Raw genomic sequence first — 20,576 nt, forward strand, 5'->3', positions numbered from 1 at the left:
ATTTTTTCTGTAGCTTTTTTCTTTCAATTTTAATATTAAATTATTGGATTTATTTTTTTAATGATTACCATCTTTTTTCATTGAAATATATTTTCTTGTGGGGCTCCTGGGTTGCTCAGTTGGTTAAGCATCTGCCTTCAGCTCAGGTCATGATCTTGGGGTCCTGGGATGGAGCCCGCCTCGGGGATCCCTGCTCAGCAGGGAGCCTGCTTCTCCCTCTCCCTCTGCCCTAACCCCCGCATGATTTCTCTCTCTCTCAGATAAACAAAATCTTTAAAATATATATATTTTCTTATATCTTAATACTGATACCAAATTCACTTTTTCTATTATTTTATAAATCTTCAAATTAGTTACTGATTATTCCTGCTTATTTAGAGTAATATTTTTATATCCACACAAAAGAGTTAGTAAGAACTCTTAAGAAAATACACTCTTTTCTCATTTATTCAGTTAATTAAAATGAGCTTAAGTCTAGTAGCTGTTTAATTTGATGTATAATAATATTGTACATATTTTAATTAAAATAATAGACTGTGATTCTTTTTATGTATTGAAGGTTAGGAAAGAGAAGGCATTTTTTTTAGTATGGTCCCTTTCTAGAAATGCTCTGACTCCAATTTTTAGGAGTTCAAATTAAGAAACCATTAGGAGCTATTTGGGTGGCTATCTGTAGAGTACTTTGAAGTAATCTAATCACCTTTTAAAACTTAAATGTATTTATTTTTATCTTAGAAGTAGCCAGTCTAATCTGGATGGCCTGTTGCTCTGCATCACTCATTCTTCTCATACTTTCCTATGTTCATCTCTATGGGAACTATGAAATAGCAATACTTAAATATGGAATCCCTCTGATCTTTGCCCATTTGCTGATTGATTTTTTTTTGGTGACTAAGTCTTCGACTTTCACTGAGACTAGGTATGCATATTAAAGAATTTCTGCAGTCAAATGAGCCTTATTTTGCGCATTCCTCTTAAGAAACAATATACTTGGAAGGTCAGTAGTTGTGAAACTAGTAATTGCCTTTCATGATTCATTTTTATCTCCTAATTATAGTTGATTGGCTAGGAAAGCAACAAAGAATAACGCTCTTAGTTTCAAATTGCTGTAGATGGACATTTTATAGAAATCTGGAAATACTTTCAAAAGCCTTTTACATTTATATTGCCCAGGGCTGATAGTTTTTGAGTGATTGAATCACAGACTCACATTTCACCAACAGCTGTCATTCAACTTCCATTTAAATATTTTCTATGTAAGGGTTCTTCATTTAGGGTTCTTGTAGATTAATTTCTGCAGTGGTGTGAACATCCTTAGCAGTTACTCCTCATGTCATCCGATAGATCGGATGATGACACCTGTAGACAGCCTAACTGTAGATGCAGGGACAGCTTACAACAAAATCTTTTTTAGGCATTGGAAAATTTGTTACCCCTTTAAAAAAACATATTTAAAGTGTTTAAAAATAGTTGACTGGAGATTCCGGTTCTGGTTTTTCTGGGTGTAGGTATTTGTTTTATGGGTTAATGTAGCTATTTAAAATGATATATGTGCTTAATAATATGTCATTTTAAATTACTCTTCTGTTCACTTCTATTTTAAGACATTTTAAAAATTAACAAATGTAAAAGTAAGTCCCCAGCTTTTAAATTATTTTACCAATAACTTACTAAATTATTTGTTTTAATCCTATCTTTTTTCTGTCATCACTTCTATTTCCTTTACCCTAATCAGTATAAGCTTTCTAAACTGATTTACCCTCCTGGACAAGTTCTTTTAACACCTCCTAGTACTTCTGCCTTAGGAATTTCTCCGATACCAAAAGTAGTATATTTAAAGTAATCAGGGTAGTTTCTTTCCTTACCCTGTTATTGGAGTAGAGCATCGTGTTCTTTGTAAATCCCTGTTGGGTATGATTGTGCATGTATTGAAAGATTTTTTTCATCTGGAGAATGCAGTTTTTCTCATTAAACAGTTTAAGAAAAGTTTGATATATTCAAGCAACCATACATCTTTACATTAGGAATATAAATAGCTGCCTTTATAAATGGCATAACATAGGGTCATGTAAAAATATAACAGGGAGCCATACTATAGGACTGCAATTTAATTCTGGTGTTTGTAGAATGTGCTAAAGTTAGAGAGGTGAGCAGTTCTCTTGTAAAATATGATAGTATACTAGGGCCTCCTCCCTATTGGCCAGTATTACTTGGTACTTTTTTTAAGGGTACACATTTCATTTAGAATCAGCAAAGTCTTCCATCATTAAGTTTTATTCAAACATATATAATCTTGGCTTACTGGTAATTCTCAATTGCTCTAAGAGAACATTTTTAGCTGCTGAAGCAATAGTTTATCAATATATAGATTATAGTGTGATCTTTCATTTAAAAACCAAGAGGTATCTTTTCTTTTCATAAATACATTTATATTTTGCTTTATTGATTTTTGCCTGCCTTCCTTCTCACCATCTGTCCACAGCCACTATTTATGCCATTATATTTGTCACAGCTAGTGGAGAACACAAATGAGTTAAAGGAACTCACAGAATAGTGGAGAATACAGATGACTAACTAAGTAATGACAGCAAATAGAAGCCATCAGTTGCCTAGAGGAAGGTTAGGGAGTTCTTCAGAAAAGTTTTCATTTGAGTTTGAAGATGGTAGGTAAGAATGGGTGGGCATTTAACCTTGCAGCAAGAGAGGAATGGTGAAGGGAAAGAGCACATACTTTTAAAAACTTGAATTTTGGGCGTCTGGGTGGCTCAGTTGGTTAAGCGACTGCCTTCGGCTCAGGTCATGATCCTGGAGTCCCGGGATCGAGTCCCGCATCGGGCTCCCTGCTCGGCAGGGAGTCTGCTTCTCCCTTTGACCCTCCTCCCTCTCATGCTCTCTGTCTCTCATTCTCTCTGTCTCAAATAAATAAATAAAATCTTAAAAAAAATAAATAAATAAAATAAATAAAAAAAAAATAAAAACTTGAATTTTTTTTTTAAACCCATTGAAGAACTACGTCACAAAGTAGACAAATACCATATGATTTCATTCATATGTGGAATTTAAGAAACAAAACAGATGAACGTGGGAAAAAAGAGAGGCAAGCCATAAAACAGATTCTTAGCTATACAAAACAAACTGAGGGTTGCTGGGGGGGAGGTGGGTAGGTGGTTGGGTTAAATGCATGATGGCTATTAAAGAGGGCATGTGTTGTGATGAATCACTAAATCTTACACCTGAAACTAATATTACACTGTATGTTAACTAACTGGAATTTAAATGAAAACTTGGGGGAGTGGGGAAGGAAGTTAAATGAACTAAGTTCAAGAGAAAGATAACCCCTTCCTAGACAAGAAGAGACTGGTGGCTACTTGCATCCCTGGGAGCATTAACGGAGTCTGGAGGCATAGGTGGTCTCTGTTGTGGATAAGGGATCTTTTATGGACCTTGAAGAAACCAGCTGAACTTTTAACAGCCACATGTGAGCTGACATGACAGATTGGAGGATAGGATCCTCAAACACAGAGCTGGTTTCCTCCCAGATGCCAAATCTCATCAGGACTTTTGCTGAGTAAGCAGTGATAAAGAAAATTGGGACTGAGATAGAGAGACAAAGATCTTAAACTCTTGCAGTGCTTGGATCCCAAAGCCTTGCTAGAGGAAAAGACCTGATTCCATCCTTAAGACATTTGAAACTGGAAGTGAACTGGAGCTAAATAAAGGGACAGCTCAGCTCCAACCCAGATACATTCCTAATTATATTGAAGAGATCCTCTCGTCACTCTAGCTGCTTGACAGAAGAAATGAAGTGCCTTCTCTGGGGGAAAATATTATCTACCTCAGTATTTATTTCTTTTGTACACAAGGTCTGGCAAAAACAAAAATATTGAGAAACAAAGAAAATGGAATCTATAATCAAGAGAAAAAAATAGTTAATATAAGCAAACACAAACATGACCTAGATGTATGAATTAGCAGACAAGAACTTAAAACAACTATGTTAAAGAATTCAGAGGAAAAGATGGTCAAAATTGGTAAAAAGGTTGAGAATTTCAGCAGAGAAATGGAACTCTAAAGAAGAACCAAATGAAAGTTCTAGAACTGAAAGTAAAAGTTTATACCTTTTCTTATAGCCAACAGTGAGCCACTGAAACCTATTAGGTAGAGGGCAAATATCATGTTATTTACAAAATTAACCAGCAGAACATTATAATACCATGAATTATATCTTATTATAAGAAGTGTCATCTTGAGCTGAGTTTTGAAGGAAGGAAAGGGACTTGACATAAATTTGAGATTTTTAGAATAGAATAGATAGGCCTAGAAGGCTTATACAGTAAGAGGTAGAGGGAAGAATCAGTTAAAGCTAGAATATATGCCTTTGGAAACTGTTGATGTCAGTGTTATATGAGAAAGAGAATAGGTGTAAGTATCAGACTCAAGGAGGAAAATAATGAGTTCAGGTCTGGGTGTGGTTGGTTTGAAGTGGCTTTGGGACATCCACATGATGATATTGAATAAGCATTTATATGTAACTTGAATACTGTAGGTCTCAGATGATATATCTTAGTCAATTCTGAGATGCATGTTTTGTCACATTTTGACATCTCTGAAAACAGGTTGTGGCTTATAATTAATGGCTTCCCCAGATCCTTTTTGGACAGGAAATTTTGTGTATTAATTGGTAATTCATGTGTTGATTGCAGGAATAAGCAACAGTTTCGGAAATATTTTCTTGCAAAACAAATGCTTTATGAGACCTAAAAAAGAGAAAATAGACACAAGTGATAGAAGGGGTTAAATACTGGTGTATATAGATTTGAAGATCTGTGAAGTTCTTTTCACATCTAAGTGTGCTTTCCTCTTAATCTGCCAACAGGTACAACTGTAACTGCTTTAAGATTGTTTAAGAATCTACCTGTAAGAAAGCAGTTCTACTCAACTGCTAAAAAATGTAAAGATGAAATAAAAAAGGTCCAGGATCTCCTCATAAGCTATGGTATACTTAAACCTGACTTAAGGATTGTTTTTATACATAACAAGGTAAGCATTGTTATGCTTTTTTTTTTTTTTAAGATTTTATTTATTTGTCAGAGACTGAGCAAGCAGGGGGAGTGGCAGGCAGAGGGAGAAGCAGGCTCCCCGCTGAGCAAGGAGCCCGATGTGGGACTTGATCCCAGGACTCTGGGATCATGACCCGAGCTGAAGGCAGGCGCTTAACTGACTGAGCCACCCAGGCGTTCCCATTATTATGCTTCCGTAAGATTTTTTGGTATGTAATATTATTATAAATGTATTTTATCTAAATCAGATATGTACAGTCTTCTTGCAAACATTTCTTTAGTTTTATCTTTATTATATAAAGATCATCTTTACTTTCTTATCTGATATCTAAATGAAATCTGATTGAACCTTTCATTTCTTAATTTCTGAGATCAGTGATTCTTCAAGTAGACATCCAAGAAATGTTTGAGTGCTTCCTAAATATGAAGATGAGCAAGACATGTTCTCCTTTAAGGAGTTCACAATGTAGTGATGTTTTTCACTTTCTATTACAAACTGTTTTTTCTTTGGAAGAGTTTTTTTGTTTTTTGTTTTTTGTTTTTTGTTCTACCTCATTTCTTTCCATTTTTCAAAGCGAGGCTGATTAAGAAATTCTTGTTTCTTAATGAATCTTGGTTGGAAAGAAAAGTTTATGTATTTTGTGATTATTCTGTTTTTCATAAAGTTCCACATGTGCACTTGAAATATTTATGAGAGTAGGACCACACAGCAGAAGTCTGGAAACCTCATGGGGAGTTGATAGTTAACATTTTTTGAGGGTCTGTGCAATGCTACATCATATCCGGTCCATTAAACTCCTATAATCCACAGCAACAACTAAATGAGGTAGACATATTAATTTACCATTGTCCTCTAAACTGAACTCAGAGAGGTTTAAAACTTTGTATCGCACAGCTACTGAATTGTTGAGATGGGATTGGAAACTTAACGTGCCTACAGAGTGCAGGCTCTTTACACCCTACTGTCTTGTGTTCCCATTTTAATACTATATTATATTTATAGTTCTGTTCCAGGTTTCAGAACACTTATAATAACTTTGTAAGTTAGGTAGCATTATCTCTATTTGTATGAGGAACCTGATGCTCAGAGTAATCAAATAAATTGTTTTATATTTTACAGTAATTAATAGTACTGAGGTCAGAACCCTTCTTTCATCCAGTTTTCTTTCTACTCTATCTCTGTTTACTTGTTATTAAGGAGATTCTCTATTAAGCCAGCTGTGATAGAATATTTATGATCAAAATCTCTGATCATCTTAAAAAATCAAAAAAGAAGAACATTAAGATTAGTCAGCCACCTGTTCTGCTGCCGTAGAGCTCAACCACATGATACCTTGAGATCTCTTCCAGCTCTACCATGCTATGATTCCTCAGGATGTTGATAGATGGAGCTCATCCTGCTAGTATAAATAACCCCATGACCTCTTGATCCAAAGGACATTTAGCAATTAAAAGTTAAATGTACCCAGGTTAAAAAAAGATCAAGGACAGAAGAATCAGTGATCAGGAAGGGAAGACATATGGAAAAAGGTAAAATATGATAGGAACTACATATTTTTAAAAGAAAAGCAGTTATAAAGAAAAGTTTTAAGCATGAGAAAGTAATACGAGATTAAACCAAGATTTCTGCTTCATGTAATGGAAATGAGTATTTAAAGTCAAATACATATTTTCTAAGTTTTGGATAAGTTTATGTAAATTTTCCCAACCACTATAAGATCATCAATGCATGCATTATCTTCTGAGAATGGAAAGTAGTATTTTATGAAATGCTGCATTTTATTATTTTTGGAGGACAGCACATCTGAACTGATATTGAACAAACATTAGTCCCTTGATGTCCTTCAGTAATTTCAGATGCAATTCAAATGCTAAAGAGTATGCTGAGAGTATTATACCATGAAAATAATGTAAGATCATCAAAAATCTTAAAGTAAAATTAAGTATTAGCTATTATTACACAAGGAAATCAAGGACTGAATTAGAATAAGCAAACTGTTTTCAAGCTTTCTTCTCTTAGTACTAATTATTGATCCACTTCTGTTTCTTAATAGTACTGTTCTGCCTCAAATGTTGAAGTATATTGTTAAACCTCCCAGAATAGCAGTGGCACATGTCATAAATCTCTTTGAACATTGAGACCTGCTGTGCTCTTAGCCTTTTTCTTTTAAACATGTTTATCATTCTTTATGTGCTTTTCTGAAGAATTTTTTGCCTTTGCCTAAAATTTACACATGACGATATTGACATCTTTTTTTGAAGTTTTTTTTCTTCTTTAGAAACAAACAATCATATTGCACATAATATGAGAAGTACTATTGCTATTTCGACATCTTGGATTAGATAGTGTTCCTTCTTTTTATGAAGGTTTAACCTGCCAAAACATTCTTTGAATACTGATAATATTGATGTTCTTGCCAGTATGGTTATGTTAGAAAGAGGTATTTTTCTTCTTTCATCATCATGTTCCTTGAAAGCATATTGAATAATGAGACAGCCAAAGGGAAATAATTTACAAGTGGATTCAGTGACTTTATTTAAAGTAGATATTATTTGGAGAAATTGCTAGAGCCATTCCTTAAAAAGCACTGTAGTATTCAGCTTTTGTTGTAATAACTGAATTCCTGTGGGGTCCTGCTGTGTATATTTTCATTTATAAAGTAGTTATTTCCTAGAATTAAAAGTTTTTCTCAATGTGATAATGTCTGAAACTAATTTAGTATTCTAGCTCTTTCATATGTGCATGAATAGTTTTGTAGACAACTAGTTCAGAGCATTATGTTAAATTGTGATTTCAAATAAGGGATACTTTCATACTTCATACTTGTTGATTTTTGTGAATATTTTCTTCTGCCTAAAATACTATTCGTGGTTTTAAAAATTGTTTTGAATTGAATTTTGTCTTGATAATTAGAAGCCCACTGTATTACAAAAGCTGAATTGGATTATCACTGATACAGGGTTTTTACTGTTATACGGGAGAAATAATTTAAGGAGTGATTTCCCACCTACCTACCCCACCTCCATGTCACGTGAGTGTTAAGTCTTATTGGGATCAGTTTATTTATTTTTGAGGTCTGGAAGAATGATGACACAGCTTCGAAAAGTTTAATATCTCTGGCATCAGTCACTCTGGGAAGAGGCAGGACCTTAGCAGGGAACAGAGACCCAGGAAGGTGGCCTTGGAGATTTGGTAGTGAGTGTAGTGGCTCTCTCTTTTGACACATAGTTCTCTGGGTCTCTAGGAGGGAGAGAGACTCTTTTGAGGTGGTGGCTGAAGATTTGGGAGGAAGCAAGTGACCAAGAATGATAAAAAAGGGACATGTTATTTGATTATAAACTGAAAATAAAGAAGTGGTATTTTACTTTATTTTATTTTTGCATCTTTTATTCTTTTTATTTTATTTTATTTTATTTTATTTTATTCTTTATTTTATTCTTTTTTGCATCTTTTAGCCTTTTACTCAAATATTGTTAAATGTCTCAGTTTTGTTTCAGCTGTGCCATATGAGGAATCAAGAAAAAGTCCACAGTTGGACCAGTGTTAAAGGGTTAACCCCCTCCCACATCCCAAGCAAGGTTATGGAAGCAGTATAGTCAACAAGAAATTCCAGTTCAGGACTGTGGTTCAAAGCCCTTTTCTTATGAAGAAATTATTCTTCCAGTTCCAACCTTGAAAGTTTTGTTTGGGTTTTGTTTTGTTTTGTTCTGTTTTTTTAATTAACAAAGGTGGAGGTCCATTCAAATATAGTTTTAAGGTTAGCTTGAGGCTGATTATCAATCTTGACTGGTTGGTTGGTTGGGATTTGGGGGGTGTTTTTTTGTTGTTTTTGCTACTTGCAGATTAATAATAACTAAATTTTTTAAATGGTTCTCATGTTTTCTTCTTTCTTATATTTATTTAACTTTTCATCTAATTTCTGTGAACTATTATATAGAAAAGATGAGAGACCTATATAAGTCACATTTTACTGTAGTTTATTTTGATTTTGATGTTTATCCATACTGTTGAAGGAATCTCTGAATTCTTCCCCATCCATCCCCAGTAAGAAGACATAGTTATTCTTCATCTTCTTCTGTAACATTATTTGCATATTTCTGTTATGTCATTTTTGCTTTGTTGGCAGTGATTTGCATCCTGTCTCCCCTTCTCAGTAGACTCTTGTGGGGGGAAGAGCTGCATCTTACTCATACTCCCCTTAATACTCACAGCATAGTGCAGAGTAAAATACTAAATGAAATAGATGGTGCTAAACTCAAAATCACATACATTTATAAAGCTCCAGGTTTTGAACACTCTGGCTTCTTTCAGACCTTCCTCATATTATATAAAATTAATCCTTTTTTTGAGGATTCATCCTTTTGGATTCTCCAGTGACCTCTTACATTTTTACAGAGTATGTTCCCCCTTGTATTGATATATACTATCCTAGTCTGTTTCTAGTCAGGAAATATATAAAGACTGCATGGATGGGACAGTGGGGGAAACAGTTGACAGGGACATAGTCTTTAAGAGCCATCAATTTAATATATTTTGTTTCCATTAACTTAGTTAAATGGAACTATGTATATAATTATTCCTTTACAGATCCTCTAACCAGATATTTTATATATTTACTATTTATCGTAATATATTTCTCTACTTTAACACAGTAGATTTCGAATCAGTAATATCCAGAGAATTCTGCACAAATCTAGCTTTTTTGAGCCTAGGCTGTAAAAGTTGATTTCTGAGGCCCTTTTCAACTCTAAAACTCTTTGATTTTTTTTTTAAGATTTTATTTTTTAAGTAATCTGTACAAGCAACATAGGGCTCAAACTTACAACCCCAGATGAAGAGTTGCATGCTCTACCAACTGAGCCACCCAGGTGCCCCTAAAACTCTTTGATTTTTAAGGAGGTCTGCATGTATCTTGAGCACTTCCTCTGACAAAATTGGAGTTTCACATTTCCACCACTAGAAGTTCTAAAGAGGTGACTCATATATCAAATTACAAAATAATAAGAATTTATACCTCCTAGATTCCTAGATCTTTACATCTAGAAAAGACAACTGAAAATCTTTTTTTGTTCTGTCCCAGACCTTTCAGCAAGTAGAGTATTTTTTATTCTAATCCCTTGCCATTTTATCTTCCTGGGATCCGGAGTTTTTTAGTTCATTACCCAATAACTTAAATGTTTAATGTAGCGTAAGATGAGCTGAGGTTCAGATCTCTTAGACTTTATTGTGACGTTCATTCTCTTTTGCTGTAGCTTTTCCACAACTACTAAATACAGAGCTTTGAGTAGGTGCTATGGAATAATTATGTGATGGCCTGTGGAATAATTATGTGATAGGAGCTTACAGTATAAGTGAGGAAAATGTGAAAGTGTATGAACATTTAAACAGATGAAAAGAGTAATGAAAACTTGTTGATTATTGAATGATATTAATAAATACTATGAAAAGTAAGAGAAGGGAAAGATTACTTCAGGCTAGAATTGTCAAGGAAGAACTTCATGGTGGATGTGTTTTGATCTGTATCTTTGTGTGGATGTTTAACAAAGGTCTTGGCTGGGGTAGATGTGTGTGTGGAGATACGTTTGACCCCCATAAACAAAAGTTCTCTCTTGCTCGGAACAGATAAAACATCACTTTACCTGTCACAAAATGTTTAGAGAACTTGCCTAAGACCTGAGAGCTTCACGGAAGTAAGCTTAAATGCTCTTTATAGTTGGGATTCAATTCTGTACTTAAATATAGGTGGTAAGGGAAGAGAGGCTCAGCAAAATCTCTGAAAAAAATTCCTATGAATGAGGGAAGATATCTAATATGCAAAAATGAGAACTTCTCCTTAGGTTTTTATTGATAGGAGCCAGGTGAGAGCCCAGAGCAATGGGGTGTAGATGTCCATTGGTTGTTACCGTTAGGGAATCTTCACTTCTGAGAACAAAATCATCCCTCTCTCCTCCATGCTTTTGTCTGCAGGTATCAGATGGGATTCCCAGAACTCTCAATCCTGGCAAGACCTCTCTGCCCTTTCCCTTAAAAGTCAGAGTCTGGAAACTACAAAGTGCTTTGGGACTACCAGCTCTATAATCTCATCATGTTTTTATTCTCATTTATGTCAAGCAACCCAAGAAGCCTGAGTCTCTCAACTCATCCCTTATTACCTGGACCCTTTTTAAGATTTTATTTATGGGAGCGCCTGGGTGGCTCAGTCAGTTAAGCCGCTGCCTTCGGCTCAGGTCATGATCCTGGGGTCCTGGGCTCGAGCCCCGCATCAGGCTCCCTGCTCAGCGGGAAGCCTGCTTCTCCCTCTCCCTCTGCCTGCCTTTCTGCCTACTTGTTCTCTCTCTCTCTCTGTCAAATAAATGAATAAAATCTTTAAAAAAAAAAAAAAAGATTTTATTTATGTATTTGACAGAGAGAGAGAGCATGAGTGGGGGCGGGGGCGCAGAGGCATAGACAGAAGCAGACTCCCCCTGAGCAGGGAGCCTGACGTAGGGCTCGATCCCAGAACTCTGGAATGAGGACCTAAGTGAGCTGAAGGAAAATGCTTAACCAGTTGAGCCACCCAGGTGCCCTGGACTCTTTTTCTCATACAAATCATTGCTTTCTCTAACTCTGTCTCTCACACATCCCCATGTCCTGAAATGCCCCATTTCATGATTAGTCATGAGTGAAATCCCTGTGTCCTTAGCCTTTTCTTTGATCTTCTTGCTCTGAAATCTGGCTTTCCCTGAGAACACTGTATCTTCTGCAGCCCTTTCAAATGGTGACTGATTTCTCTCATCTGTTCCTCACCTCATTATGCCTCATTGCAACTTCCAGACCATTCCTTTTCCTCTCCAACCCAAAATCTCTAGCTTCTCAAATCTTTTACCTTTTCTCCAGTGATTTTTTTTCCCCCTCCACCCTGCGTCAACCATAATTGCAGTGACTATACCATAGACCTTGTCATGGCCAAAAACTTCACCTCCTCCATGATTTGTGTTAAGTATTTCACTTTCTGATCATCACCCTCTGTCTCTCCAGCGTACTCCTGCCAACAGTCTTCAGACTCTACTGGACCTGTGATCCATTGATCCTATTGTCTTTTAACTGTTTCTTATCTGTGATGTCTTCGGTTCTCTTAAATTACAAGGTCTCTAATTATCATTGCTTTTCTGTCACTGAACTGTACTTGTTTGACTAACCAAATCCTGGTTAAAGCCATCTTGTCTTCTTGGTGCCTGAACCAAGCTGGATGTGCTGGAAGAAAACACACACCCATCCTAAGTAGTACCACTTTAAATTCATGATCACTAATCTTAGTGCTGCCTGGTAGTTATACTGTGTTTCTCTAGTGCATTTTCTCTCCTGGTCTCTTACATCAGTGCTTTAAACAGACTAATGTGCATGCAGATAACTTGGGATCTTATTAAAATGCAGATTCTTACTCAGTAGGTTAGGGAGAACCTGAGATTCTACATTTCCAACAAGTCTCCAAGTAATGTGGTTGCTGCTGGTTTGTGCACCACACATTGAATGGCAAGGTCCCAAATGGCTATTTCATCTTTTCTCTCCTCAGACAGGCAGCACCTTCTTCTCTGTCTTCACTGTCATCTGATCTTGCATCCTATTTGAGTGAGAAAATTGAGGCAATAAAAAGAACTTCCACAAACCACCCACCTATCTGCAGTTGTGCTCATATATTCAGCCTTCCCTTTGTCACTATGGATGTACTCCCCATGTTCCTAGGAAAAGCCGATTCCTTCACTTGGGCAAAACTTCCTGAAAATAGTTGTCTTTATTCATTGTCTCCAATTATTGTCCTTCCATTCTGTCTTGAACCCACTTTCTCTCAGGCTTCCTCTACCACTCTCCCAAAACTGTTCTTGTCAGGGTCGCCGTTGACCTCCGGATTGCTAAATCAGTGGTCACCTCTCACTCCTTATCTTACTTATTAGCATTTGCCACAGAGTAAATTCTGTAGGTCTACCTTCAAAATACTAGGTCTACCTTCAAAATATATGTAAAATCTAACTAGATTGCACTATGTCTGTGATTATCACTGTGGTCCAAGCTACCATCATCTCTCATCTGGGTTTTTGTAATAGCATCCTAATTGGATCTCCCCATTTCCTTCCTTGCTGTCTTCAGTCTATTTCCCAACAGCAAAAGTGACCCTGTAAAAATGTAAGTCAGATCATGCAACTCCTCTTTAATGAGTTTCCGTCTCAGTAACATCAAAGCCTTTATAAATGACCTATGAATTCTGCATCAGGGTCAGTAAACTTTTTTTATAAAGAGCCATATAATAAATATTTTGGGGTTTATGGGCGATACAGTCTTTTACAACTACTCAGCTCTGCTGTTGTAGCAAGAAAGCAACCACAGACAGTAAAACTTCAAAAAAAAAATTTAAAGGCAGTTCAGTCCTTGGGCTGTAGTTTCCTTATCCTTGTTGTAGATGATCTGATCCATCATTATGTTTTATCTCATTTCTTTCTTTCCTCTCACTCACTTAGCTTCAGCTGAGCTAGCCTCCTTGTTTTTCCTTGACCTTGCCATTCATACTTTCAACTCAGGACCTTTGTATTTATAGTTTCTTTGCCTAGAACACTTTTCTGTATATCTGTCTTTTAAAACTTCTCAGGCTTTCTTTAGCCCCCCTAAAATTGCAACTGTTTCCCTTACCCCAAGCCATTTTCCTGCTGTATTTTTCTTCTTAAAACTCATCACCATCTAATATGCTATATTCTATGCTTATCTTGATTTACTGTCTTTGTCTTCTCTAGAATATAATTTCCATGAGGGTAAAGGTGTTTTACTATTGTTTCACTGCTGTATTCCTAGAGCTTATAGTAGTCTTTCATATAGGTGCTCAAAAAATACGTGGTATATGAATGCAGTCAGGGGTTTGGAGCATGGAGGACAGGAGTGCTCCATCACATGGGTAGCCCTAGTGCATTCTAGATCGTGAACATAGGTATTTAAGCACTTAAGATATTGGCAGATATGGTCACTAGGGGTTAAAGACAGCAGCTGGAACAGAGAAGTGGCAAAATAGCAAATATCAGCTCTTAGACCTGAGACACTTTCCTTCTGGGTACTTCTAGAAAGTCTCAGAAGAGGGAGAGCTGACTTTGGTCACTACGCAAAGGTAAGTGTTATTGATTCAGTGGAGTAGACACACAACCTGTAAAAGTGATCTCACCTAGGACACCCCCACCCCAGGGTGGGTGAGTCATAGGGGTATTCTGTTACGGTATTTGCTAATATATTATAGAATTTGTTAATGTGGATAAAAGGATCAAGGTCATTCTAGGTAGAGAAATAGTGTGAACATAAAAGGTATAGGTAGATAAGTGCAGAGCACATTTAGAGGCAATTAAGTCAATTTAGGTGAGTCAGATATTTTGTATAAAGGAGTAGAGGAAGATAGATAGTGAAAGATAATTTGAGGCTAGATTATAAAGGGTCTTGAATGCTAAGCTGAATCCTTTTTGCTTCCTTTTTTTTTTTCTTTTTTAATAGAATAGTGGGAGTAGGGAAGTGACTTGGTCAAGGTGTTAACTCTTAAGAGTTTGGCAGTAGTGTGCAGGGAAGAATTATAGGAGGCTTTAAGCAGTGAGTGTTAAAACTTTAAGCTGTAACAAAAGTCCAGGCACTATGGGCCTGAATTAGGATAAATACATTGGGCATAGAAAGTAAAGGGTGTCTGTGTTAGCTATTATGAGGAAGAATCAATGAGACTGGTTGGCTGACTGCATGTGGAAAATGAATAGAAAAGATTTGAGGATGCCTGATTTATTTAATTTACATGCCTAGGAAAATGTAAGGCGCCATCCCTTTTTTATCCCTGGATGGGTGCATCTGACTTTCACTTTTATTTATTTATTTTTTTAAAGATTTTATTTATTTATTTGACAGAGAGAGAGAAAAGAGCGCACAAGCAGGGGGAGCGGCAGGGAGGCAGAGGGAGAGGGAGAAGCAGACTCCCCACTGAGCAGGGAGCCTGATGTAGGGAGCAGGGAGCCTGGGATCATGACCTGAGCAGACACTTAACCAGCTGAGCCACCCAGGTGCCCTGTGACTTTCACTTTTTTTTTTAAATTTTATTTATTTATTTGAAGAGACACAGTGAGAGAGGGAACGCAAGCAGGGGGAGTGGGAGAGGGAGAAGCAGGCTTCCCGCGGAGCAGGGAGCCCGATGTAGGGCTCCATCCGAGGACCCTGGGATCATGACCCGAGCCAAAGGCAGACGCTTAACGACTGATCCACCCAGGCGCCCCCTGGTGACTTTCACTTTTAATAAAATGTAGTTACCTTCATGTGTATTATTCTGACATAATTTTGATTTCACTCTAAAAAGCTAATACAATCAAACAAAAAGTGAAGTTTTAAAGTGAAATTATTGTTTCCTCATCAGTAGAGGTTTTGTTAACTAGTCAGTTAAGAAAGAAAGAAAAGCTAATCATTTCTAGGCTGGATATTACTTATTAGCCTTAAAACTTACTGCTTGTTTTTTAAAAGCAGGCACAAAATTTGAAAAATGATGTTATTATTGGGACGTTTATCTGAATAATATAGGATGCATGGGAAGAGAGATGCCATCAGGAAAGTACCAGGGAGCCAGCTGATGGGAGTGTTGGAAGCTCAGAATCTGTGGATTTGCTCTTTTTCTTTCTTTCTTTCTTTCTTTTTCTTTCTTTCTTTCTTCCTTCCTTCCTTTCTTCCTTTCTTTCCTTTCTTTCCTTTCTTTCTTTCTACATTTTGTTGAGAACACTTAACATGAGAGCTACCTTCTTAAAATTTTGAGTGTACCGTGCAGTATTGTTGACTAGAGGTACAATGTTATACAACAGATCTCTAGAACTTCTTCATTGTGCTTAACTGAAATTTAATGCCCATTCATTAGTAACTCCCTATTTCCCCCTCCCCCATCCCCTGGATAACTACCATTCCAGTTTTTGATTCTATGAATTTAATTATTTTAAATACCTCCTATAAATGGAATCATGTAATATTTGTCTTTCTGTGACTGGCTTATTTTACTTGGCATAATGTCCTTAAGAGTCATCCATGTTGTCATATATCGTAGAATTTATTTTTTAAGGCTGAATCATATTCTGTCAAATGTATATACTGCAATTTCTTTAACAATTGATCCATCAGTGGACATTTAAGTTGTTCACACATCTTGGCTATTGTAATAGTGCTGCAATGAACATGGGAGTGCTAATATAAATATCTCTTTCAGAGCCTGCTTTCAGTTCCTTTGAATAAATATTCTGGCGTGAGGCTGGATTGCTAGATCATATGGTAGCTCTATTTTTAATATTTTGAGGTACCTCCATACTATTTTCATAGTATTTGCATTCCCATAAATACTATACAAGGGCTCCAATTTCTCCACGTTTTCCCCAATATTTATCTTGTCTTTTTTTGCTAATAGCCATCCTGACAGGTGTGAGGTGATTTTTAGTGTGGTTTTGATATGCGTTTAACCTGATGATTAGTGAAATTGAACATTTTTTCACATATCTGTTAGCCATTTATATTTTCTTCTTTGGAGAAATGTCTGTCAGGTTCTTAGCCCATTTTTTATTTGTGTTAGTAGTGTTTTTAATAGTTTTAGGAAAGCGTTACATACTGTGGAATTAACCATCAGGTATATGCTTTGCACATGTTTTCTGCCATCCCATGGGTTGGCTTTTCATTCTGTTGATAGCTTCCTTAGCTGTGCGGAAGCATTTTAGTTTGATGTAGTCCCTTTGTCTATTTTTCTTTTATTGCTTTTGCTTTTGGTGTAATATCAAAGAAATCATTGCCAAGATCAGTGTCATGAAGCTTTTCTCTTTTAGGAGTTTTACAATTATAGGTCTTGTATTTAAGTCTTTAATCCATTTTAAGTTGATTTCTGTGTATGATGTAAGATAAGGGTCCAATTTCTTTTATATTTATATCATTTTCCCAGCACTGTTGGTTGCAGAGACTCTTCTTTCCCCATTGTGTATTCTTGACACCCTTATCAGACATCAGTTGACCATATATGCATGGATTTATTTCTGGGCTCTCTATTCTTTTCCATTGGCCTTTATATCTATCTTTTTGCCAGTACCATACTGTTTTTGCTTACTGTAACTTTGTAATGTATTTTGAAACTAGGAAGTATGATGCCTCCAGTTTTGTTCTTTATCTCTGGATTGATTTGGCTATTTGTGGTCTAAAACTCCTTCCATGAGTTTTAGAATTGTGTTTTTCTGTTTCTGCAAAGAATGTCATTAGGATGTTTGGTAGGAATTGCATTGAATTTGTAGATCGCTTTGGCTAATATGGACATCTTAACAATATTAAATTTTCTGATCTATGAACACAGGATGCCTTCTCATTTGTCATCTTTGATTTCTTTCATCAGTGTTTTGTAGTTTTTAGTGTACAAGTCTTTCACCTCTTTAAATTTATTGCTAAGTATTTTATTCTTTTTTGGTGCTATTGTAAATGGGATTGTTTTTCTAATTTTTTTTTTCAGATAGCTCATTGTTAGTGTATAGAAACATAGCTGTTTTTTGTATCTTGATTTTGTATCCTGCAACTTTACTGAATTTCTAACTGTTTTTTGATGGAGTCTTCAGGGTTTTCTGTATAGATGATCATGTCATCTACAAACAGAGACAATTTTACTTCTTCCTTTCTGATTTGGATGGCTTTTATTTCTTTCTCTTACCTAATTGCTTTAGCTAGGACTTTCAATTTTATGATGAATAGAAGTGGCAAGAATAGGCATCCATGTCTTGTTCTTGATCTTTTTTCTTTAAAAAAAGCTTTTCAGTTTTTTTTTTTTTTTTGATGGTTGCAATGGGATAAAAGCCAAAAAGATGGCTTTTTATTGTGTTATTTTCCTTCTATTCATATTTTATTGAGTTTTTAATCATGAAAGGGTATTAAGTTTTGTCAAATGCTTTTTCTGCACCCATTAAGACAATCATGTGACTTTTATCCTTTATTTTGTTAATATAGTGTATCACATTAATTGAAAAGCGTATGTTGAGCCATTCCTTCACCCTAGAGATAAATCCCGTTGGTGTATGATCTGTTTAATATGTTGTTGGATTCAGTTTCTAGTGTTCTGTTGAGGATTTTTGTATCTATATGCATCAGGGATTTGGCCTGTATTCTTTCCTCACAGTGCTCTTCTCTGGCTTTGGTATCAGGGTAATGCTGGCCTCATAAAATGAGTTTTGAAGTCTTTCTTCTTTCAGTTTTTTGGAAGAGTTTGTGAAGGATCGGTGTTAATTCTTAAATAAATGTTTGGTAGAATTCCTCAGTGAGCCATCTGGTCCTAGGCTTTCTTTGTTGAAAGGTTTTTGATTTTTGATTTAGTCTCTATACTAGTTGTAATTCTGTTCAGACTTTTTCTTTCTTCATGATTGAGTTTTGGTAGGTTGTATATTTCTAGGAATTGAGCCCTCTCGGTTATCCTGTTTGTTGGCATATAATTGTTCATATAGTCTCTCATGATTCTTTTTATTTCTGTGGCATTAGTTGTAATATCACTTCATTTTTAATTTTATTTGGGTCTTTTTTTTTTTCTTATTCTAGCTAAAGGTTTGTCAATTTTGTTTCTTTTCAAAAAAACCAAGTCTTAGTTTTGGTTTTTTTCTGCTCTTTTTCTATTTTCTGTTTCATTTATTTCTGCTCTGCTCTAATCTTTATTTCCTTCCTTCTACTAACTTTAACCTTAGTTTGTTGTTTTTCTAGCTCCTTGAGGTGTATAGTTAGGTTGTTTGCTTGACATCTTTCTTTTTTAATGTAGGCATTATTGCTATGGATAAACTGTACTTTTTGTACTACAGCGCATAAGTTTTGGTATGTTGTGTTTTCATTTATTTCAAGGTATTTTCTAATATTCTTTTTGTTTCTTTGATTCAGTGGTTGTTCAAGAGTGTGTTATTTAATTTCTACATACTGTGAATTTTCCACTTCCTGTTGATTTCTAGATTCATTCCATTGTGGTCAGAAAAAATTCCTTGGTATGTTTCAGTCTGCTTAAATTTGTTAAGACTTGTTTTGTCTTAACACTTGGTCTATCCTGGAGAAAGATCTGTGTGAGTTTGAGAAGAATATGTATTCTGCTGCTGTTGGGTGGATCGTTCTGTATATGTCTATTAGGTCTGTTTGGTCTGTAGTATTGTTCAAGTCCTCTATTTCCTTATTAATCTTCTGTCTGGATTTTCTATCCATTACTGGTCTTGATCTGAAAGAGAACAACTAGAGAACCATGTGGGGGATGGATTTGTATTTCAGAAGAGATAGTTGAGGTAGCTTCATTTAGAAGTATGAGCAAGTTTGGAAAATAAAAATCTCATGAAAAAATTAACAGGTAAGGTGTTCTATTCAGTGAGAATAAAGAGGAAAAGCTGAAATGAGATGTTGTTATAAAGCAATAGCAGCTTGATTTGCACTTAACCTTTTCTGTAAAGTTAAATATGGGTGAAAGTAGTGGTTGCCTCGGAGTTCCAAGATGAAAGAGCTTATCAGAAAGGCTGATCTGAAGGGTTTTCTGTAAATAGTATTGAGACAGTAATCTGGAGGCAGTTATTAAATGCTTCTCGGGTTCAAAAGGTATTTTCAGAGGAAGTAGCCTTAGAACTGGTTTTTGAGAAGGACGTTGAGCAGAGGCATTCAAAAGCACATGCAAAGCCAAAGAGTCCTCAGAGGTCAGGGAAAGCTGGTGTAGGAAAATAGAAAATGAGGCTGGAAAGGTGCTTGGGTCTAGATTCTAAAGGACCTTGTATACCTTATATGGGAGTGTGGACTTCTTGCCGTGTGGCCAAAGGAAATAAAATAAGTAGTTTCATGTTGGAGGAGGTAATTAAGAGGATGTGACCACCGGTTGACCCTTGAGCTGGACCCTGGGCAATTTGTAGCTCCTCAGCACACCCCTCCCATTCCTCTGCCTCTGCCCCTGTGCCTGCTCTGTCTACCATTCCTACAGTGGGAGCTGTTCCAAGGACATAGCCCTGAGAGAGTAAAGTGTTGTTGAGACCATCTGGACATTGTGCGAGACAACCCAGTTAAGGCCTTATATAGACATTTAAAATTCAGGAGGGTGGGTGCAGAGATCTACTTATCTTGCAGCCACCCAAGACCTCATAAGCCTCATAAGTTCCCTTGCTTATTAAAACTACCACCTACCAATCTGGAGTGGTTGGCCTCTTTTCTTTGGTCTCTTCTGCCTTCTACCTACAGGGGCCAGTTTCAGATTAACCAAGGAAGCCCCTAAGGAGGTTGTGAACGAACATTTCATTAGGAGACTAACAAAATAAGATAATTCTCATTGCAGTTGGAGGGTGGGCCAAATTATGTTTAGTGGTTGTGTAATACAAGTAGCTGGTTCAGTAATCAAGGCAGTTGCACAGAGCATGGAGAAGAGGGTCTAGACAAGAAAAACATTTCTGATAAGACAAGGTTAATCCAATCTTGGAAATAATCTTTCTTGTTTTAAAGACCACAAAGAGTATCTACAATCTCCCTTTGAAAGTTAT

The 20,576-nt window shown here is 36.2% G+C and overlaps 1 protein-coding gene across 1 annotated transcript in view; it reads left to right on the plus strand.

Moving 5' to 3' along the window:
• The window catches only part of PMS1 (PMS1 homolog 1, mismatch repair system component), an 87,365-nt gene that overhangs the window by 27,446 nt on the left and 39,343 nt on the right, over positions 1 to 20,576 (plus strand). Inside the window, exon 5 of the mRNA XM_021702698.2 lies at positions 4,877 to 5,040. Coding sequence (XP_021558373.1) covers positions 4,877 to 5,040 — 164 coding nt within the window. The remainder of the gene's footprint in view (positions 1 to 4,876; positions 5,041 to 20,576) is intronic.

This window comes from Neomonachus schauinslandi, chromosome 3 (assembly GCF_002201575.2).
Source record: "Neomonachus schauinslandi chromosome 3, ASM220157v2, whole genome shotgun sequence".
NCBI classification, from domain to species: Eukaryota; Metazoa; Chordata; class Mammalia; order Carnivora; family Phocidae; genus Neomonachus; species Neomonachus schauinslandi.